Source organism: Mixophyes fleayi, chromosome 12 (assembly GCF_038048845.1).
Source record: "Mixophyes fleayi isolate aMixFle1 chromosome 12, aMixFle1.hap1, whole genome shotgun sequence".
Lineage (NCBI taxonomy): Eukaryota > Metazoa > Chordata > Amphibia > Anura > Limnodynastidae > Mixophyes > Mixophyes fleayi.
Window position 1 is genome coordinate 36,693,457 of NC_134413.1, and position 24,435 is coordinate 36,717,891.

The 24,435-nt window shown below is 38.8% G+C and overlaps 1 protein-coding gene across 2 annotated transcripts in view; it reads right to left on the reverse strand.

The window, feature by feature from the left end:
• The window catches only part of SPRED1 (sprouty related EVH1 domain containing 1), a 101,580-nt gene that overhangs the window by 8,720 nt on the left and 68,425 nt on the right, over positions 1-24,435 (reverse strand). For both annotated transcript variants that reach the window (XM_075192742.1, XM_075192743.1), the window contains exons 3-4: positions 6,528-6,696; positions 5,035-5,084 (exon numbers count right to left, since the gene is read on the reverse strand). In XM_075192742.1, coding sequence (XP_075048843.1) covers positions 5,035-5,084; positions 6,528-6,696 — 219 coding nt within the window. The remainder of the gene's footprint in view (positions 1-5,034; positions 5,085-6,527; positions 6,697-24,435) is intronic.

Consider the following 24,435-nt stretch of genomic DNA (forward strand, 5'->3'; position numbering starts at 1 on the left):
GGCAGCCAGATGAGCGAGAAAAGATGGAGGGGGGGAGAGGGAAGGATAGCAAAGCATTCCCTCCCCCCTCCGCCCACTCACAGCACACACAACTTTTCTCCTGTCATCCGTGAGCATCCTACAGACAGCCAGAAAGCTAAATTTACTATGACTGTGTGCATGGGCCAGCAGGAAGTGGGAGATTGGAGAGATTATAACATAACACCAAGGTTTTAAGTCTGTCCATTAAAATCTAATCTCTTATAACCAAACAGCAACAAAAGGACACAGCAAAATAACAGGAAGGACATCTGCTAACAGGAAGAAAAAGGAAAAATGTCAGGAAAAAGAAAGACTGTAAGGAAGGGAAATGGAAAATTCCAGGGGGAACTGGAACGAAGAAGAAAATAGGAAATGAATACATACAGAAAGAAATATTTGTGGAAATATATCTATTGATGTTACACACAATAAAAATGCCAGAAAGAAAAATAAAAAAAATAACAAGAAAGATCGACTCTGACATGACTCTGACATGAAGGAAAATAAGAAATTTGGGATTCACAATAACATATTTCAGTCAGATAATAAATAAATAATGCAAAATAGTCATCTGAATGCTGAATAGACTCTGCCTAATTTGCATATTACATTTAGGGAGGAGGGGCTTAATGGGTAAAGTACCAGCTGCCCAGATCCAGACACTAGAGCTGTATCTGCAGTTACCAACTGCCTGGAGCCAGGAACTAGCACTGTACATGTCATTACCAAGTGCCCAGAGTCAGGAACTAGTGCAGCGCCTGTGTTTGCCAATTGCCTAGAGCCAGGAACTAGCACTGTACATGTCATTACCAACTGTTGGGAACTAGAACTTTGCCTGTGGTTATCAATGGCCCGGAACCAGGAACTAGCACAGTACCTGTATTCACCAACTGCCTAGGTCATCTGTACCTTCTGTTTCATGTCATTATATGATATTTGTTTGAATTGTGATCCCCTCAATGTACAGTGCTAAGTACAGAGTGAATTATCACAGGAATGACATCCACATAGAAAAGTTAGGACAAACACCTAATTTACAGAATGTAAAATATAAATTTCAGGAAGGACATTAGCTCAAAAGAATAAATAGAGAAACGGCTAGTGTGACAGGATGGACCTCTTATGCCACCCTGTCCATGATGCTAAGGGACCATCTTGGTTGGCCTTGCCACCGTCGCCTTTCTTTATCCCAAATTGTGCCCTTCTAAAGGGGCTTGCTGCTACCACCACTAGGCTCCTTCACCATCAACTAGAACTGATTCCTTCTGGGTAAATCTCGTTGCGGGTGTACCCCCTTGCTGAGCACCTGGGCTGGAACACCTGACCTCTTCCTTTAGAGTTGCTGTGGATGGTTCCCCCTGGTCTATCATACTGGCCAGAGCTTCGGGGTAGCAGGCAGAGCATTGGCACTGGATACTGGGGCCCAACCTCAGAACAGCTGGATAACTGATAAAGACTGATCTAATCTGTAGGTCATAAGAATTTCCACAGGTAAGTAGGCGGCAAAGCGTGATCTTGAAGTAGTGATTTTTTATTAGCTCAAGTAGCTCGCATAAGAATAGTTACACGCCAGTTTGTGGTACTAGCAATCTTTCCAGAAGTTACAGATGGAATGATAGATCACACGGAAAAACAGTGCTTTATTTATACAGATTCTGACACATGTTGGCAGGGGGTGGCCCAGCCCACTGATTCTAATAGGCACCAAAATGTCTGAGATATTACATCAGATATTTTAACATCAGGATGTGATATTTCTCTAGACTTGAAGTTAACTAAATTTTAAGCTTTTAACAAAATTTACATCAATTTCCTAAATGAATTGCTGGTTGCATTAGTTATGTAGAATGTCTATCTTTTTAACAAACAAGACAGGATGATAGGTAACGACCTCCTGCTGGGTATTCAGGGTAAAGCATGTGTTTGTAATTTTTGAGATGAAAATACTTACTTAGCATTTCTTCTAACCTGACATAATACATTAGAAACCAGTATATTTCTAATACAGAAATATAACATAGTATCAAATAATCAGTACATTTGCAAATATATAAATTGGCACCTAAACCACTAATTAAAATAGATTTCTAAGCGATCCAACCACAGCTAGTACGCAGCTTTAATATTTACATTAAAGTTACGACCACCCTATTAGCAGAAGTGCCTTAACAGGGTGGGTGGCTTTCCATGCATTTGCAAATGTGTGCAACTGAGATTTCTGCATTTTTATGTACAAATAGAAATAGCAGCTCATTTGCTGGTTATAGCAGTGTGCTAGGGGATTTCTCTCAGCGTTTGTTCCTTTCAGGATAACTCCTCCCTTTCAAGCACCTGCTATGAACCTATAAATTGATTGAGCAACTTCCACTTCTGTTTTGCTCATCTGAAAGACACGTTTAGCATCAGTAACTGATGGGGAGTGCTGTTGCTGTAGTGCCACATGGAGGAGTTTGGGGTACCTCTTGGTAAGTTAGCTCTCAATTTAAAAACAGATATGTATGGGCCAAAAATAGGTACTCATTGTTTAGAGTTAAGACCGCACTATTAGCATAAGCGCCTTGACGGAGTGGGTGGCTTACCATACATTTGCAAATGTGTGCAACTGAGATTTTTTTGCATTTTTATGTACAAATTACTATAACCAGCAAAGGAGCTGCTATTTCTGTGTGCTGGGGGATTTTTTATCTGTGTTTGTTCCTTTCAGGACAACCCCGCCTTTTAAAGCACCTATATGAACCTATAAATTGACTGAGCAACTTCCACTTCTGTTTTGATTACTTATTTTAACCCTGACTGTTTCGGAATGTACTGTTTTTTTAGGGCCTGTGCACATGGGTCTTAAGAATTTCCATCTCTCCTCCATTGAGTTTTTGACAGCTGGACAGAGGAGAGACTGAATCCTACATAAAGCTAACTGATTTCTATGGAGAAAAACCTGGGTGCAGTGCATGTGGATGAATGAGCAGGGATAGGGGAAAGTTGAACATTTTCTACTTTTCCTCATCCCGGATCTAACATCTGCCTTGCAACGACGGTCATGTGGACTGCATAGTCATCTCTCCACAAAGAACAATAATCTATTTGGGATTTGGTCTATCCTCTATTCAACGCAATGTAGGACAGACAGATATTATTAACGCCTGTGTGCACATGGTGCATATGACTAGGTCAGAGCACATTTCTGTTATGATTTTTCATCTCCTGCTTGTCTGTGTGTACACAGTTTTCAAGTGGGCTGAAATAGAACAACCTGCAGCCAATCAGATAATTGGAATGTTCACAAAAGCACATATATCAGGAGATGTGCCGAAATTATGGGAGGGAGTAAGTAAGAATGTGAGGCTCCTGTCCAACTGAGGCTGGAAAAATAGTGTCAAACATATCTCAATATTAAACAAAATGTTCACCCATCCAACTACTTATCTTGTGCCCACCTGTGGTTATTATAAACTCCCAAAAGCATGGGTAAGTGGATAGTGGCAGTAAAGTATCCCACAGTTGAGACTTTTTTAACCTGGGGACCGATTATTTTGCACACAAAATTCAGTCACAATGACAGAAAAAAATACAGATGCTTTGTGGAAATACTGATAAAATATGAATAATTAAATAAAATCCTATGTCATCATCATCATTTATTTATATACCACCACTAATTACGCAGCGTTGTACAGAGAACTCATTCACATCATTCCCTGCCCCATTGGAGCTTACAGTCTAAATTCCCTAATATAGACACACTCACACACAGACAAAGAGGGAGAAACTAGGGTCAATTTTGATAGCAGCCAATTAACCTACCAGTATGTTTTTTTGGAGTGTGGGAGGAAACCGGAGGACCCGGAGGAAACCCACGCAAACACAGGGAGAACATACAAACTCCACACAGATAAGGCCATGGTCGGGAATTGAACTCATGACCCCAGTGCTGGGTGGCAGAAGTGCTAACCACTACGCCACTGTGCTGCCCTATGTCAGCTGAATGAGTTATCAATGACTACATAGTGCCAGTAGTAGAATTCAGTGAACATTAAACAACAATAAACTGAGTATAATATAAAAACAAATATCACCTTGTGAAAACCTGGCAGAAATAATACAAGTAGTAGTATCTGATTAAATTTCCTCACTAATTTGGTGCTTTGCACAAGAGAACATTTACATTAGTTATATCATAAATGTGCATGGTGATAGTGTTGTAATGTGGTTTATTTTGCCTGCTATTAAAGATGTAAAAAAAAAATACCACCAGCACCTGCCAAGTGGAAAAAGTGCACAGCATCAATGTAGTGTACTGAAAGCCAGAATAAAATGTAGCACTATTTGCCATTTGTCATGCTTACGTAATATAAATATTATGACTTACACATGTTATATATTTATAAGAAACTGCACATTATTTTCAAGGAGCTGTGTAAAATTTGCTGTTTCCAGTTTTGGAGCACTGGTTTGATGAATGCCCCTCATCACATGACTTCACCAAATTCAACACTTTTACAATTTCTCATGTTCATGCTCTACCGTATCTCTGAATAATACTCATTTTACAGACACTTCTCTTAAAACGTGTGGCCGGTTATAGACAAAAATGTGGGGAGACAGCTTAGCTTTTTTTCTTGAAAAGCCAGAGTAGACCCCCATCTCTACATTGGGCTGTATTCAAATAAGGGGGCAGAGAGGAAACTCGGAACTGCATTCACTTAGTTTTTGTCAGAAGCTTTAATGACTCCAAAACAAGTGACATGTCGTCTCTCGGGCACCAAATATTAGTCCAGATCACAAATGATATAGCAAAAAAATACAAATTTGTTTTTTTTAAAACAGACACCCACTGTCCCATTGCTTTTATTTCTACCCAGTTACTCTTACAGATTCCAGACAGTGCTATGCCCAAACTTTAAGCAAAGACTGAGATATTATTGCCCAGCTGTCATTTGGACCAAATAGGCTAATTGGATTTCCTTTTGTGTGTGTGTTGTTTCTGGATGCAACAAAATAAGATTCAGTACATACCTGTAACCCATCATCCAAGACCTCCGATTCACCATGTGATGTGGGAAAGCCTGTAGACACCAGAGAGAATCGTCAGTAGATCATTCACATAGTTAGTAATTGCCCCTAGATTGCAGGGATAGTACATGATTATGTTTGTCCTATCCCTATTTCTTAATATTGACCAACTAAACAGCACAATATATTATACATATATATATTAAATGTCATTACCACTATCTTATTATATGGACTTTATAAATTTCATTGGAGATGCATATTTTGCAAAAGCATATATTATAAAAAACATAATGGAAATTATAGTGTACCAAAGTCTGCCAAGACAGGATCCATGAACAACATGGTGAGATGCACAGCATGAACATGCCCCAGGAAATGATATCACAATATTGTGAAATATACATTTTGTGCATGTCCTGCCTTGTATACTCTGCCCTGCCTCCCGATTCCACATCCCTACACTTGAAGTGACCTGTCCATGACTTTTCCAGTACATGAGCCAGTTACCATCAGTACTGTTTACCGGTATTTACACCTCTCTATTTACTGAAACCCTTGTTACATCATTACCAGGATTTCTGTATAGAAGTGCGGCTCCTGCTGCCGTCAAGGAACAGCATTAGAAAATAACATGCATAGAAGTTACATGCCAGTGCTAATTCATCTTTAGTTACTGCAGTGTTGGTGGGGAACAATGTTTAAAAGCCCATACACGTGGCTAGCTGTTTATGGGTATGGGGCCATGTGGCTGGTATTTTATGGTATGGTGGCACATGGTTGGCATATGGCATTAAAATGGTATCCATAGGAAGCCTGTTCAAATTCATCCTCAGCTTCTTCAATGGCGTGGGGGACATTGTGTTATATCACATACTGCGGGTGTACATGTCTGCTTGTAGTATGCGGCACATGGTTGGCACTTTAGGGGACGGGGGCATATGGCAATCATAGTGAGGCATTTTGTATACGTACACCTATTGAGTGTAGGTACCTTTCCTCCAGCAGTTTTTTGGTCAATGCTAGAAAATTGCTGGCTCAAAAGATTTGGCAGTTTAAGTAATTTGCCAGGTTATTTAATGTCAGTAGCAAATAAAACAAATCCCTTCGATTCCCCATGGCTCATGGCTTTTAAAGGGAGAGATAGAATGAGTGCTCAGAGCGCACAGTATAACTGCATACTAAGCAGCTCAATCACTACCTCCCTGCTTCACACCAACGCTTCTCACTTGTGTGGATCGCCAATGTGGAACAGGGTGGGCAGCAATGGCCATGCCTAGCATGCTGGCCGGGTCTATTAGCATGATCAGCATGTTAGACATGGAGGCTCTCCTGTTTGCAAAAGGGAAGAAAATGATTTTCCAGTGTAAACTGCGTAGAAGTCTAAAAAGGCATGAAAGTTTATTGTAATGTTGAAGTTTGTCTCTGTTCATCTGTGTGCCATTTAGAATTCTAACTAAAATTATTTGTAGCAATGAATGGTTACATGGTGATACCTTGAGTGAGGTCTTCAATGGCACGTCGTATTCCCCTATCAAATGCGCGAGCATCTGCTGGACTCTGGAATGTGAGGCCAAACTTCTTGTCTCCAATCCTCCAGTGGTGGAACGTAGGGGTGACTTTATTATAGACAAGTTCCCTCTTTAGTACACACTCCAGGACCACCTGGGGAAAGCAGACAAGTAACAAGACTATAAAAAGGCTAATAAACACAGAATTAACTGCAACACCACAAAAACAACCCTTGTGCCAATATACACATAAAACCAGAATAATCTGTCATGCAAAGTCAAAAGAACTTTCATTCATAGTGTGCCCCATGCTTGCAGAAATCTATTTGCCAAAACCATACAATTTAAAGGCTCACCAATAACACTAAATGGTAGCATAAAACACAAAAGGGGATCCTTTATGAGTAAACATGTCCTATGCAAGCATCTTTATGAATTTTCGCTCTTGCTTGTACGACTACATGTGCAGACACCTCCAAAGTGCATAAACGTACACAATCTTGGAATTGCAAATGCAAGCCTGGAATACCTGCAGAACAATACAGTGGAGTATGTGGATAGGGGCTGTGTAATGAATATGCCTGGTCTGTCAGTTGAAGGCTTTTTTATTACACGTCACTCATTAATATGGATAAGCAATAAAGTACATAGTGGAAGTTAAATAAAAGCAGACTTGTTTATGGATAGAAAGAGTTAACATGCATTGCTTAAAATTGTACTTATAGTCTGAATAAGACCTTTACATTTAAATATGCTGAGTATGCTATGTTTTAATGTGTGTTATATTTTATCTCCAAAATTATATTTATAGTTTCCTTCTAGCCTTGACAATATGAAACTGTTATTCTTCATGTCTTTGTTAGAAAATGCTTTTACAGGAAAATATGGCTAAGCTCCACCCATCAGATAAGAAACTGGTTCTAGATTGGTTCCTGAACATATCTTTTTCTGCATAAATCTGTTAGGATGTGTAGATGTCTATAAAAACTGACATTATTATACTAGTATTCGGTTTTGCAGTGCTTTGAAACTGCAAGCTCCACCACATTATGAACTAAAACTCTGCCTTTGAAAATACTTGTATCCAGAACTAATCCATAACATTTTATGGAGATCCCAACGGAGATCAGCTGTGACATTGATCTGAAAGTTGTTGGGCAATTTGGATTTTGGGTACAGGCATCAAAAGTGGCCACAAGTAAGAACTTGTTTTCTTACTCTGCTCCAAGTACTCAGTTTCTCGACTGATTCATTTTGTGGAGTTATTACTGATCTGATCCTCCACAAATTCTTTCAAAGTCTATAATAGTCCGTAAGTATGGAACCTTAAAAATAAGTTAATGTAATTATAAGTTGTTGATGTTCATTTTTTGTATGCCACTTCTGCAAGATACTGAGTGAATTGGTGAAGTGTTTTGTGAGAGCCTTACTGGTGCCATAAGGGCTGACAACTAGAGAAAGCTATGATTAACTGTATCCTGATCACATAGTGTCTGGGACACTCCCCTAAAGTTGAAATGTTCCAAATCAGACGTGGATTACAAAGATCTGCACAAGCGGAGAAGTAATCATCATCATCACCATTTATTTATATAGCGCCACTGACTCCGCAGCGCTGTACAGAGAACTCATTCACATCAGTCCCTGCCCCATTGGAGCTTACAGTCTAAATTCCCTAACATAGATACACACAGACACAGACAGACAGAGAGACGAGGGTCAATTTTGATAGCAGCCAATTAACCTACTAGTATGTTTTTGGAGTGTCGGAGGAAACCGGAGCACCCAGAGGAAACCATATTGCTTTTAATAGGGTAGCGGCTCTATTACCATTGTGTGGTGATTGCTAGACTATAAATATAAGGTTTTGAGGAAACGGGATGGGTCAAACCAATTCTCTGTTGGGATAAATTAACTGGAATGAGTCCAGCAACTGTGATGTAGGTGAGATGTGGTGAATTTAGTATGACATTCATGAAATACAATGTAGCCAGGTATACTGTTAGAAGAAACATTTGATAAACAAATGTATTTATGTAGAAATAGAGAGGAGGTGATGAAAGCATACAGTTTAGGATTTGAAAATCCTGCACAATTGCTGCCACCTGCATAGATTGAAAAAAATAAATTCCATTAAACATAGAGGGCCCGGACACGAGTTTAATTTCCCTGCTAGGGGGGGGGGGGGGGGGGGGGGGGGGAGGGGAAGAGAGAGAGAGAGAGAGAGAGAGAGAGAGAGAGAGAGAGAGAAAAACAAAAACTATACTTATGGAAGTGGACTGGAGATTTGATAGATCACATGACGGCTATGGGGTTTCTTAAAAGATGAAATCCACAACACAAATTAACTTTTTCCTCTTATGGGAACTGTTGATTCAGATATTTGACTTCGGAGAGACGCTCTGGGAGAGAATGTACTTCTCTCTGTCTGTGTTCTTCCGTATGTTAAAAAGACGGAGAGGGTGGCTGTGTGGGGGACTGATCCTGCAGAATCCCTCTCAAATATTGTACTGTGTGAAAGAAAATGTAAAGAAAAAGTGTTTTGCAAGTTCAAACTGCTGTGTTACGTGGAATAATGTGTGAAAAATGCATGTATGATTGAGAGAAAAAATAGAATACAAAAATCTTGTTGCAAGCATACTTCAATAATTCAATAGTAATTAAAATGTGTCCGGAGTTCTAACACCACACTGAATCTGATTAGTATGCAATTTAATTTTTAAACATGCTGGTACTTGTTATACCACAAATGTAGGCTGTGGGAAGAGAGTCCATTTTTTCCTTTTCCTGTTGAGTTTGCGAGTTTTTAGTTTTTTACCTCACAGTGGTTACTAGTCTTCTGCTTTTAAATATGTATAGACAGACAGGTGTAATTGTTTGCCTTCTAAATTTCTGTAAGAATAATTTAATAACTTTCTGAATATCAATCTAAAGGTATTTTTGTTAGTAATTTGACCTGTGATAGAGTGGTGGGGTACCAGCTAGGATGCTCTATTGCAGCTGTGTGTGAATGTTCAACTTTTGTTTGTGAGACACGATGTGAGTATGCTGTTTTTATAAGAAAAAGATTACTTCTGTTGACCAGTCAAGATATACTGTAGTACCAAATCTAGCCACTATATCATACACCTGATGGTGCATATCTATCTGTTAATTTATGTACTACATTTTTCCCTATTCACATACATACGGAGAGCGGAGATTTATTTAACATAACATGGGTTGCGGTATACCTGGACATGACTTCTTCCAAGGATTGATTAATAGTTCAATCATTTATTTTAGTCAAAAGCTACTTAATAACCTTGCTTCCTTTTCTCCAAAGACTGGTTTCAATCCTGATTCAGTATATGTACGACCTTTGTGATTTTTAAATTCCTCTTTCAGATACTCAAGAACTGTCCACTCACCTTGCACATAATAGTCACAAGGGGCCTGATTCATTAAGGATCTTAACTTGAGAAACTTCTTATTTCAGTCTCCTGGACAAAACCATGTTACAATGCAAGGGGTGAAAACTAGTATTCTGTTTTGCACATAAGTTAAATACTGACTATTTTTTCATGTAGCACACAATTACTTGATAGCTTATTTGTACACTGAAATTCAAAAAGTTGATATTTGTGTGCTACATGAAAAAACAGTCAGTATTTAACTTATGTGCAAAACAGAATACTAATTTGCACCCCTTGCACCTCCTGGACATGGTTTTGTCCAGGAGACTGAAATAAGACGTTTCTCAAGTTAAGATCCTTAATGAATCAGGCCCAAGGTCTCTAAATACAAACTACAGTTATGCACAAAAGGTCACTTACTGCCTCTCACCAGGCCACAGACGCCTCAGTGCAGACAGTGGATACACTTTATTTCCCATTAGCAGTACCACTGTATGATTTAACCAAAGCTACAGTCCCAGAACCTCTTGTACACACTAGAGACGAAATTATCTTTCAAGACATTGCAAAATGAACAACTCCGTGTACCTGCATTAGGCAATCCTAACTATGATATGCCGTTCTCCTTATTTTGTCATCATACATGGTAGCAATCAGAAGCCTATAGCATACTGTAGTGTACAATTAGACACACTTGCAAAAAGGTTTAACAGTTTGTTTAAAAGCTATAGCAGCCACGCACATTGTTGAACAATCTGCTGACATTGGTTTGGGTTGTAAATTCACAATTTATGTCCCACATGCAGTTGAAGCGCCCATTTTGTGAGAAAACAAGACACGTCACCACAGCATTTATCACAAAATGGGAACTTGCACTAATTTTTACACAACACAGACAGCCAGTTCAATGCAATGTTTTAACTCCTGCATTACTTATGCCCATTGATGAAATTCATAAGTTTCAGAGAGTGGAGTGTGTGGGGTACGAACTGCCCTAAAATTTCACATAGGTGTTTATTATATGTTGATGAACAGACATTGCCAAGACTTGATTTAAGTGAAATATCACTTCAAAATCCTGATTTGACTTATTATGTTACTGGCAGCTGCCAGAAGCAGAAACATGTGTAACTCAGTCAGGTTATGCAGTGTTTGATGCCATTCAGGCTGCATACTCCTCACATTGCCCCCACCACATTCTGCACAATTTGCTGAATTAAAAACCATTAACAAAGGCATGCCAATTAGCAGAGAAAGAGTGTGGCAATATATACACTGATTTGAGGTAACAGACACAGCAGCAAAAGCAGCTGTACAGAAATAAATTTTAAAGACTGTAGAATACAAAATGTTTGTTTGCTTGATGTATAATCATTAATAGAAATGCAAAAGGTTTGTGATTCATAGGACAGAACCGAGTGGGAAGATGTAGGATGCTCACAAGATGAGCAAGGCATGTGGCGCAGCTCTGAAGGTAAGCCTGTCGCCCCCAGAGCACTCTTACTAGCATTGGCACAGATATCTCATGGACTGACCAATCTGTGCCTTAGTGGTTAGCACTTCTGCCTCACAGCACTGGGGTCACAAGTTTGATTCCCAACCATAGCCTTATCTGTGTGGAGTATATTTTCCCTGTGTTTGAGTGGGTTTCCTCCGGGGGCTCAGGTTTCCTCCCACACTTCAAAAACATACTAGTATGTTAATTGGCTACTATCAAATTGACCCATGTCTGTGTGTGTGTGTATGTTAGGGAATTTAGACCGTATGCCCCAATGGGGCAAGGACTGATGTGAGTGGCAAATATTCTCTGTACAGGTCTGCAGAATTAGTGGCACTATGTAAATGATGATGATGATGAATGATAAAGTTGGAACTAATCAAACACAGACTTGTCATTGATTATAACTGATTATTATTGACTATATTGCATAGCATTGATTATCCATATGATACAGAAATTATATCTGACACCTGAGGCAACAGCTAAATTTTAGGGTCTACCATATGTAGTATGTTACTGGTAAGCAACAGAGAGCATTCATATGGATAAGCAATAAAGTACATGCTGGAAGTTGAATAAAAGCCGACTTGTTTAGGGATAGAAAGAGTTAACATGCATTGCTTAAAATTGTGCTTTTAGTCTGAATAAGACCTTGACATTTTAATATGCTGAAATATGTGATTTTTGTTTTAACGTGTGTTACATTTTATCTCCTAAATTAGATTTATAGCTTCCTTCCAGCCTTGACAATATGAAACGGTTATTGTTAATGTTATTGTTAGAAAACGCTTTACAAGCAAATATAGTTAAGCCCCGCCCTTAAGATAATAAATTGGCTCTTGATTGGTTACGGAACATCTGTTTTCTGCTTGAATCTGTTAGGATGTGTAGATGTCTATAAAACCTGTCTTTAAGTTACTAGTATTCAGCTTTGCATTGTTTTGAAACTGTAAGGCCCATCCCAATGTGCCCGTCCGTGCACATTATGAAATAAAATTCTGCCTTTGAATAGACTTTGTTGTGTCCAGAACTAATCCATAACATCATGTGCACTAAACTAGTCTCAGTTAAAGATGGGAACAAATCCAGCTAGAGAGGGCAAATTTGCACCTGGACAAACGGGCTCCTTTTGCATGCAGTACACGAATACTGGGCAGCTTTAATTTTACACTGTGGTTTAGACTTGAGCCATGATGCGCCTTTCCCTCAACTCTAAGTCTGTCCACACATTTTAAAGTTGCCCCCACTCCCTGCAGCACAATACTGCACCTACTTACTGGATTTACTCCCAACTGTAAATGTGGGCCTCTGTGTGCACCTCCACCTACGCATGTTCTTCCATGACGGAGGACTCCCATGGCCCAACCTGAGTCATCTATCACCCAGCCAAACAATGAGCCTGATTCATTAAGGATCTTAAATGAAAAGATATCTTATTTCAGTCTCCTGGACAAAACCATGTTACAATGCAAGGGGTACAAACTAGTTTTCTGTTTTGCACATAAGTTAAATACTGTTTTTTCATGTAGGACACAAATATCAACTTTAAATTTCAGTGTACAAATAAGCTATCAAGTATTTGTGTGATACATGAAAAAAGTCAGTATTTAACTTATGTGCAAAACAGAAAACTAGTTTGCACCCCTTGCATTGTAACATGGTTTTGTCCAGGAGACTGAAATAAGATACCTCTTCATTTAAGATCCTTAATGAATCAGGCCCAATATGTGAGCTGCACAGTACAGGGTGATTCAAAAGTCGCAGTACACCCTTTTATTTCAAAAACTCTACAGGAATTGGGCCGATTGGCTGATTTCAAGATGGTGCCCATGTTTGGTACATACCGTAAAAGATAGACCACGTCACCCATACCTTACTGGAGTATTCAGGTTTCCCAATTTCCTGTAGAGTTTTTGAAAAAAAAGGGTGTACTGCGAATTTTGAATCACCCTGTACAAAGAGTGGAAGCAATTATATCTAATTATTATGTAGTTTACATTATCCCACAATTAAAGAGCCCCCCCCCAATCAAAATCTGCAAACATAGCTTAACATTAATATTTGTAGACTTACAAGGGGAGATTCAATTAGCAGCGCATTTTTACCATCAATACAGTAAAAAAAAATAAAAAATCTATGCTCATTACTCAGTGGAGATTTCTCTGAAAAAATATGGGTGAAGTGTCTCCTGAATGGTCGCAGAGTCACTTTGTGCACATCTGAATTCCCCCCATAGAGCAGTTTAACTATAACCCTCATTTTTTAATGATTACAGGTCCTGTGGGAAGTTTTCTGGAAAAGTACCAGATAGCATAAGCTGTTGGGAACTGAAAAGGAAGTCTATTAAGATAGCCAGCTTTTCTAAAGAAACAGGCTCTTATACTGACTCCTAGAGTGTTACTCATAAATACATTTCACTTTGAATTAGATCCATGGAGCTTGTCAGTCTGTAATGAAATATTCCTGTCTTTGGGAAAGAGATGTTATCAGCACAAACTCCCAATGATTAAGTCCTGAGCAAGAAAGTCTGTAGATAGTTTATTTCTCAGTAGATGACGGAGAAGATGACTGGGACTACATACAACCTAAATAACTCCTTTTTGCTGACCACAAATCAAGCAAAGTAGAGTTTGATGAGTTAAGGAAATAAGCCTATCCAACTGACCACAAAAGTCTGTTTCTGTTTCTAATAAAAACAGACAGGTTGTGTGTAGGTGAATACGTCACAAGCCCATGTCATGCCCCAAATACCCAGTGAGTAAAAATTCAACTCAGGCACAGCCATGTAGATGGAATTACCCTAAAGTCTATTCTCCTAAACAGGAGTGGCTTATCTGCATATTGAGAAGAGTAGTAATCATGATTATTCATTTTAATACTGCCTTAGGGCTCAAACACTTTGCCATGGTGGTGTGAGAGATTATGAAAAAAATCCGTGGTAAACTGTACTTAAAACATAGGTAGGCAGTAGTGTTCTCTGTTACACTCCTTCTGCTAACTGCACTGGCGGCAGCCTGCCAAATTATATTGTAGTGAATAGGGAAGCAATGCATAAGCTCTGACTACTGCAATTTCACAATCACTTGATACGAGTTGGCTGAAATCTCAAGCTCACAAGTAGATATGTTAGAAACTTATACTTTCCTTATTTTCACCAAAAGATAGCAGATAATCAGTTGAAAAGCAGTAACATTTTGAGGATGTACATTTTTTTTTAAGTGTGAAGTTTCCTTTCCCAATTAGTTATATAGTTTAGATATACCTAGACAGACAAGATTAAAACAGGTTTTAGTTATGTTTCCAAAACTACAAGTTTTTCATGAAGTAGTTCCTTTTTTTTTAATTTTTTAAAGCAAAGGGAGAAGTGGTACAACTGGTGTTTCGATGGTCAAAGTGCCGGAAGCAAGAAAGAAAAGGAGACAATTCAGCATCTACAGTAAATGCAATAAAAAAAAATAAAAAAAAAATAAAAATGGGTTGTGCAAATAAAGTGTGTTACATGAATAATGCCTACAATCATGCCATAATAATATCATACTAAAATATTCTTTGATAGCTTATTCATGCAAGATTAATAACAATATCCAACGTTATTTTCTGTAAAGTTTCTGTAACTTAGATGCCGTCTATTATTCAAAGTAAAATAACTTCCATAAAACACCTAATCATATCTTCATAAAAGAAATATTGATTGTTTTTAAAATCTAGTGTGTTCATTGTCTTGTTCAAATCTTTCCATTTACCATTGGATCAAAACAAAAGGGACATAGGGCTAGATTTACTAAACTGCGGGTTTGAAGAAGTGGAGATGTTGCCTATAGCAACCAATCAGATTCTAGCTTTCATTTTGTAGAATGCACTAAATAAATGACAGCTAGAATCTGATTGGTTGCTATAGCAACATCTCCACTTTTTCAAACCCGCCGTTTAGTAAATATACCCCATAGTCTCAATTTAATAAATTAATGTTTTTTAATTGGAGACAGTGTTTTGATTGTTTCCTTCCTTAGACCGGGCAATCCTCTGGTTTTAGAGCGTAACTGCTCTATTCTTAACGCTGCGGAGCCAGCTTCTGTATAAGTTCTTCGTCAGTATATGGATAGGGCTGCATAATGCTCAAAGCCTGTCCTTTAGCTTTCTGGTCTCTCCGGGTGTCTGTATGTGATCAGTGAAGTGCGGCTGTTCCATAATCCTGCAGCTCCTCCATTGCTTTGGCAATGTGTATGGGTGATTCTAACTGGTTAAGAGTACTTCCTTTTGGTGGCATGAGCTTCAATGTTTGGAAACTGTAAATCTGTTCCGAAGGTCTTATCAGATCACACCGGGTTAATGATGGTGTAGTCAGGGGATCCTACTTTTTTTGTCTGATAGAAATTAAGACTTCTTCCGGGAAAATACTGTAAGTTTTCAGTGCAAAATCCGATTTTTATAGACACAGTAGAGTCACATTCAAATTGAGCAAGCCCCATTCTGTTCTCTCTCTTTAGTATTCTTAATGAAACCATAGTTACACTTTAGTATACATTTTATAAAAGGTATAACAAAAACGCTCAAATTCACACTTATGTACACAGGAACATTCAATGTTACAGGTGGTGGTTGAGTCACATGCTGTGTGGAGGGTAGCCACGTTCATCTTAATTGAGGGTTCCAATGCTGGAATACTGAACACAGGGGAAAAATTTCAATGGATCCTCAAATGATTTTGATCATAAACTATAAATTTATTTTAAAGGAAATTAGTTCCTTGAGGACACTTACTCCTTTTTCATATAGTTTCATGTCTCCTTTTTGTCAGTAGAAATCCAGAAATAAACCATAATCCCAGTCAGTCTGTATCTCAGATATATTATTCTTTTAAGAAGCTCCTCAGAACAAGTCTAAATTGAGGCTCTTAAGGGCAATGGTGCCCAGCTGCTATATCCATTTAGTCTCTTCCTGAGATATGTATGTAGTCTACCTCACCCCCCTTTCCCAGGGCATAGGGACTTTTTTATACCCATATAAGTTAATAGGGATGGATTGTGGTTATGTACCTGTCTAAACTGCCCTGAAACACTTTGGAGTTTGCATTTGTTTTCCAATATTCCTCCTTATATGTTCGGAGATTCTCGTCCTTAACCCTCTTATTGTCCAGCCTACATAATGGAGTCTGCATGGGCACTGAAGCAGATACCATCACATGTTGTACTGTCTTTTATTCTACAGGAAATGCCTTTGACTTGAATTCTGTTCAAACTAGAACTAGACATTTTGGTCTCCTTGCGTTACCATTTTTATAGTTGTAAAAGACAATTTTCTTTTCTCCCAACCAAGTATTATTGGCTGTGCACTTGGTTATGAGTGTGGATCTTGATACTAGTTAATCTTTTATATAGGGGACCTCTCTGGAAAAATAAAATGAAACAAAATAGGGTAAAATAGTTCACAATTTTGTATCCTTCAGAAGGATGGACCAATATTTTTACACAAACCTTTCAAGATCCCTAGCTAGATCTAGATCTTGCTTATTGAACTGGAAAATGAAGAGAATCACTTCATGTTGCTGTTGAGATTTTGCTTTATAAGTTAGAAGTTCTCTATGTTCCATCATTTCTACCTCCAGATCATCTTGGACCTTATCTTCACCATAGTCTCTCTCCAGAAATTTAGATTTCAAATCCTAGGCCTGCTTCATAAAGATTTCTCTTTGCGTAATTCCTTCGGAGACACTTAAACTGTCCCCCTGGAATGCTTCTACTCCAATTTTCATGATGATAACAATTGGCCAGGATATAGCTGTTGCAATCTACAGGCTTTAGTGTGTAGGCTTTGATCCTATAAATATACTACCTGGTCCAGGAATTCCACTTGTCCCAAACTGCTGTGGGTCATGAATTCTAAAAATACATGAATCGAACACAAAATGTGCCTACAAATGTATCACACATAATATATATAATATATAACAAATATGAGGTAGAAGTTTTTCCTGTCTTTTAAAAAGTGGTAGATAATTAATCATGTTTTTACATCCCACCACAAACAAAGCTGTGACACAGGTTGTATTACTTGAGCACATGAATATCTGTGTGAACTATAGCACAAGATTGTAATATTTTTGACAGGTACAATATATATTCTGGGTGGGCGTAAATGTAAAGTTTGCAGTGCACATGTACTTTTTGTGAACACCTGATCATACGGCTTTTAATTCCTTGTTTTACGCTAATGTGTTACAAGTCTCCATTTTTAGGCTTGCCCTAATATCACATTTGCTAAATTAATGCTACAAATGGCCTAGCATGAGCAGGGGCTAGGCTACATCAATGAGTTTTAGTGGCACACTGTTAAGAGAATCAGTAATTGCTTGTTTTGTAACCCGCTGTGCTGCACAAGTGATTTTAAGCCACTATGTAGTTTAGACCGCTATAAGAATTATAGGCCCCTGATACTTTTTGATCCCGGATCCACCTCTTCTTGTTAGAGAAGAAAAATGTTATATCTCAGTCATTAATAAAATTAAGTTTAGAGCAATAATATTATGCTTTGGGATGGGTAACTCAAACAATTGTAGGATGTAGCCCCATTTCTAAAACGTTCCTTCATAATGCAAGTTCTGCAATAATAGCACAGGCCCTCGACAGGTTTCCCCCTGTCCCTTTTTGTGGGTGACCATATATGAAGAGTAAGAATCTACTGTAATTTCCCGGCATTGCTATTTAATCGCTTCTCATGAGGTCTAGGATATTATAACTGTCAAAGCTAGGAAATCAGAAGAGTGTTATTGACTAGGAGAATAATCTCTTTTACAAAGAGGACTCAAGTGATGATGGAAATACTCAATTCACAGAGAACACAACAATAAAGTTTTGGTTTTTTTGAACCTGGCATTAAAAGAGTAATGATGATTTTCATTTCAAAATCAGACCAGTCATTTCATTACCAACATGACTTGCCTTCAGTGTGGCCCAACGTGTTCCAGTATTCCCCAACATCTACTGTACTCATGCGGCCTGAGCAAAGTTCAGGACAAATGTCTGTCCCGGTTAGTCTGTCAAAACAATCCCCAGATTGGGGATGCATCAAATACATAAATTGGGATTGTTCCAAAATCTGAGGCCTTTATGTTGAATACTTAAACTAAATTACGTAAAACCAAGATTGGCTCACTGCAATTTTTTACCTCTGGAAAAGCTAACTTTGTGATCTGTGAACTAAGGTTGCAGTAAACTTGGATGTAGTTCGGTCAGAACCTCACAGAAAGTGCTTGTATGCAGCCAAATGCTGAAAATAAATCCTATACCTGCCATGATATTAAAGGGTATATTTACTAAACTGCAGGTTTGAAAAAGTGGAGATGTTGCCTATAGCAACCAATCAGATTCTACCTGTCATTCTGTAGAATGTACTAAATAAATGATAAAATGATAACGAGAATCTGATTGGTTGCTATAGGCAACATCTCCACTTTTTCAAACCCGCAGTTTAGTAAATATACCCCTAAGGCTCAGTAAATAAAGTGAAAATGTGCTATCTTGCAGCACAAATGCTCATTTATGTCATGTTCCCAATTTTCAGCAAATTCATCCGATTTTATAGGGAAGATAATGGATTTGCGGGTCCAGTTGGTGGCTGAGGAAAGGTTTGCACCAGCCAATGGCGAGTGACATTCCTGGCCGAGTACAGATTATGCACCTCCTTTTCATTAAACACACAAATAAAAGATTTCCTTTTTCTAGACTAGATTATTTAAATGAGATGAAGGATCGTCATAGAGAGTGCATTTACAGGGGCAGTTCCTGGATTGGGAAGGGGGCACCAGCCTTTTCTCCCCCCAATAACTCATTTTCCCTTACATTTTTAAAGGAATACATTTTGCATGTTGCACTTCTGCAGAGAAGCGCATTTCTAAGCGCACTTTGGCCTACATAATCATAGGCAAACCGAGGGGGGTTTCCTAGTGCCCGGAACCCCCCCCCCAAGCCTAGGGCACTGTATAATTGAGGTAGCTGGACCCTGCCCCCGTTTCACACAGCTCTGCTTGAAAAGGGAGTGCACGCAGCATTGCCCATGTATATTATAGGGATAGGAAGAGTTGGAGAGCAGCCAAGCACTGTCTAATATTATAGCAACGCCCCATGCATGCTGGTCACGCCCACTGGTGGTGTGGTGTGGAAACCCCCCTCAACAAATCCTGCGTTTGCCCCTGATAATCTAAATCTTCCAACACACAAAAGTGGCATATTAAATAAAGTCCTCCCCATGTCCCATCTCTCATGATTATAGACATATGTGAATCAAAAACCAAGCATTTATATTGACCCTGCACACTTTGGTCCAGAAGTTGATCCGTCCAATGTGTAAACTGTACTATCATTTTTTATTTTTTTTTATTTAGTACCATACTTGTAGGAACTAGGCGGTAGCATCTTGGTGTAATTTTTAGGGGCTACTCTGATATTTAATCCAATAGGCTACCATATCAGAGTCCTATCTCAACTAGATAAAAAGGTAAAAAAAAATAAAATATGAAATTTGCTTACTTAGATCTACAAATAAAAGTTATTTCCAGCAAAGCTATCAGCACAAAAACACAAAAATTGCTTTGGTTATTCTAGAGCAAACTACCTCTGGTCATGAAGAAAGATAAGATACAGCCTCTTCACATACCACAGTATTCTACTATTGAAAATAAAATGTACAGAATTTATACCCACAAGTGAGCCTATGAATTAAATGTATAACCATAAGTCACCTTATCAATTCACTAGGAACTAAGTAAATCAATGAGGACTTTGTGTATCATGCCTCAGTGATTAAAATATTTCCTAGTGAATCGAAAGAGCAGAATTGTTATGAATATTCTTTCAGATTACAAAATGGCTGCCACCAGTGTGTAGCTGACAAGTCCTCTTAATATTTACATTTTTTTTCTTTTTACAAAGGACATGGAAAAAACAAACTGTTTTCACATACACTATATATCCCCAATAAATCTGAATAAGTCAGATGAAAATAGACTGTGGAGCACAGAATTACACAGTAACACACTGCAACAGAATTATTTTAGCAGACACACAGAGAATTCCAGCTAGTAAGAAAGACACATCCTTTCTGAAAACTCAGGACTGCACCAGCAGGATGCAATGTGGATTTATTCCTAGGTGATAAAGACATCAGACGGAGGCATTGCTATGGCTTCCTGCAGACTGGCTGGAGCCCAGAGCAGGAAGGTGACAGTAATAATGCAGGATGTGTGGAAGCAACATGAGGTCTGACCTGACACTGACTGGCCTCCGCATAGATGCTGAACCTGGTCCCAGGAGGAGGCCTCTTTACTTTGGCTCTAAAAAAAAAAAATCAATACCCCTGCTGCCTCTGGAGGTCACATTCCTCTCCTTAACACTTATGTATTATTACCAGTGAAGGGAAGGGGAGTAAAATCAGGAAATACACTAATGTTACTTCCCGCTCTTTCTAGGGGTTAATGTCTCCCCACATTGATTTAGTTAATTCTTCCAGCATTACTCTATCCAATAAATGTATTTTCTTATTTGATCTCATTCTAGTGAATGTCCTGCCAACAGTATGATTATAATAACTCGTAAAATGATCTAGAAATAACTTTTTATTTTATATAACATAATGGTTGAAACTACACATTTGGCAGACTGAGATTACAGTCACATTACAGGGCGATTTCTATATGGTCCAGGAAAACATGGCTCATTTACAAAGAGCAAAATGGCTGAGGTGCAATATCACATTTGCTGGTACCGTGCACCACAATTTCTGTCAAAATGTATGGGTTTAATAAGCAAGATGGCGCTGCTTGCAGAGGAGCAGAGCTGTTCACTGGCCGATGAGGAGTTGGGCGAACGGAAGGTGTTCCTCGCGAGAAAGAGTGCGCAAAGATTTTCAGAGCAGAGCAATTTGTTATATGGAGCGAGATTATTGAAATGAGATAAACGGGTGTAGAATGCACACGTTTAGTAGAGTTCTTTGCTGAGCATAGGGGCAGAAAACCACTTCCACGCCACAAAATTAATTGATTATATGCAATCAGGTCTCGTCTTATACTTTTGATGAAACACATTTTGGGCCTGAGTCATTAAGGAAAGTAAGGCAAAAAAAAGGAGCAACTTTGGTCCTGGACAAACAATGTTACAAGGAGTGCAAATTAGTTTATTATTTTGCACATAAGGAAATACTGGCAATATTTTCATGTAGCACAATAATAGTTGATAGCTTTAGTTTACACTGAAATTTAAAGTTGATATAGGACGTGCCCTACCCCAACTATAAATCTGTCCTGACAATTTAATTTACCTTCACCTCCAATGCAACATGGTTTTGCCAAGGTGCAAAGTTACTCCTTTGTGTCTTCCAGATGCGCTTTGGCAGAGAAGTGCATTATTAGACACACTTTTCCCAATGTAAAACAAATCTTCAAACCTAGAACATTTTCATAAAGTCATTACTAATGTCTCCTCACTCACGATTCATTTAAGCCAAAAATTAGGCTAAAACAAGCAGCATTTTAGGAGAAAAACTGTTTAATGTAATAAAAGGTTATAACATGGTTGGAGGTTAAACTGTTGATGTGACATTTACATGGTTTCATATTGCGCCCCTTCAGATTTTTTCAGCCTCTCCTCAAACCTAGGCACATTTCTAATTTGCAGAGGCGTCTCTTGAAAGCAGAAAGTAAGGGTACACCTGGGTGTTGGCTGGGTGAACCATTTACAAAACAAAGACCTTTTGCACTTTGTAGATGAGGCCCAGTGAGGCAATAAATTACCCTTGAGGAGATGAGAGTGTAAATGGACTGAGGGAATGTGAATGAAAATGGTACACATTTATTTACACTGGTAAAACATGTAGCAATTTTGTCCAACTATTAATTAATTTTAGACCAAATTAAGCCAAAATATCTCAACACCTAAAACTATTTTGTGGCCCTAAAAAGTAATCTGGTCAGAATGAGCAATCAGCCATTGGCAGTCAAATGATGACCTCACGTTATTAACTTTACTTCAAAGACTGAATCTATGCCATATGCCCCAACACATGGACAGCCAAATAAACCAGCCAAGACTCAAACTAAGATAGGTTAGATATGTTATATTGCACTCACACCAATGTAAAATACAAAGCAATACAGGGTACACAACCTTAACTGCAACTAAAAAAAAAAAAGAGTCAATACATAAAAACTTTATGGGAAAAGTTGCTACGTACATAAATTCACAATGACATTTATTTTATCAGCTACTTTTATCACATTTTGTGCAGTATTATTTTTTAAATGGAAATGATCAGATGAGATGAGATGTGACTATGAACTTAGCCAAGCTCTTGTAACTCCAGAGGGTAAATGTGTCTCTCTCCTACAGTTACCCTCCTCTTAGGATGATTGCTGTGGAACGTTTCTTTGCTTTATTTAGGAGTGAAGCACTATTCTGATAATGTTAACTTGAGAGACATTTATAATGCAGTCAGCACGGACCACAAATTGGTTTTCAATATGGCCTTTTTTCAACTTCTCTGCACCCGGTGTGTGTTACAAGTACTTCCAACAATCAATAATTACAGCAAAAATGTAATGCATTACTTGTTCACCTGACGGGAAGGAGTTACAGGAAGATTGACGAATTTGTGGATTTAGTCGGCCCTCGTGCAGTCTGAGGAGAGTGTGGGGGATGGAACTACTAGACATGGCTGTAGTAAGTGAAATCTGCTTCTTACATTAACCAGATCACTGCATTTACTGATGTAAAATACACACCTGCTTCCAGTTGGCAAAAGCTGCCACTCCAGCCAGGCTTATAAATGCTCTGGAAAAGGCAGTGCTGATAATCAATATGCCCTATATATCAGCAAAGACCAGAACTATGCTACATATGGTAAATGGAGCACAAGTCCCATGTTATTCGTCAATCCTAGTAAAATATACAATGAAATTTACACTTTTTTTTTTGTAAATAAAAATAAAAATCAGAAGAAATGATTTCCGCTACTATAGAAGTTTCTCTGATATACTGTAAGCCAGTGGCGGATCCAGGGGGGGGGGGCGAACGCCCCCCCTAGCAGGGGCTTGCTGCCGGCGGCTGCACACTATGTGCAGATCCGTTCAGCAGAGAGAGTTAGGGAGAGAGTCCTGCCCAACTGCTCTGATTGACACAATCAGAGCAGCCGGGCAGGACTCTCTCCCTAACTCTCTCTGCTGAACGGATCTGCACATAGTGTGTAGCCGTCAGCAGCCTTAAGTGTCAAAAAGGGGGCGGGGCTAAATTCACCCCCCCTAAATCGCCCCCGGTACAATCAACTTCTGGATCCGCCCCTGCTGTAAGCAAACGCATCAACTATAAAACTGATGAAGTATAAATTAGTAATTTATCAATCTTGCATATACCAAAAGATTACAATGAGTTTTAAAATAAATGTTTCCATTTTCTGGGTTTCATTCTTTTTAACATTTCAGATGATAACACTTTCTTTTTCCCTATATACCATAATGAGAACTGTGAATCTGAAGAATGGATATCAGTAATGCTATATTCTAAACAGACCTATGACGTGATCACTATATCATCTACCCTCAGAACCCATGTTGTGGGACTCTCCAGCCCTGTAACGCCTGGCTCCATATCCTAAACCCGACCTATGAAGATCGTTGGCTCTGTGCCCGGATTTCACACCCCACAGGCTCTGACATGCCAGGAGCCAGCTGATTCATGCAGGATCCTGTAGTTATCCTGCACTAACAGTCTGTCTCCTCCAGACTTATTATACTGTGCTCTGTCACCATGGACACAAGCACTCGGCAACAAGCATGGTGAGCAAGGACCACGGGCACATGTTTTTGGATATGAAGTGAGAAGCATGACGCTGACAGCCATATAATCTACTTGGGGGGGAAAAGAGACAGATATATACTGTATATAGGAAAGGACTAGATAGACTGTGTACAGCCAATTACTACAAGCCTAAAACAATATTGTTTTAACAGGTA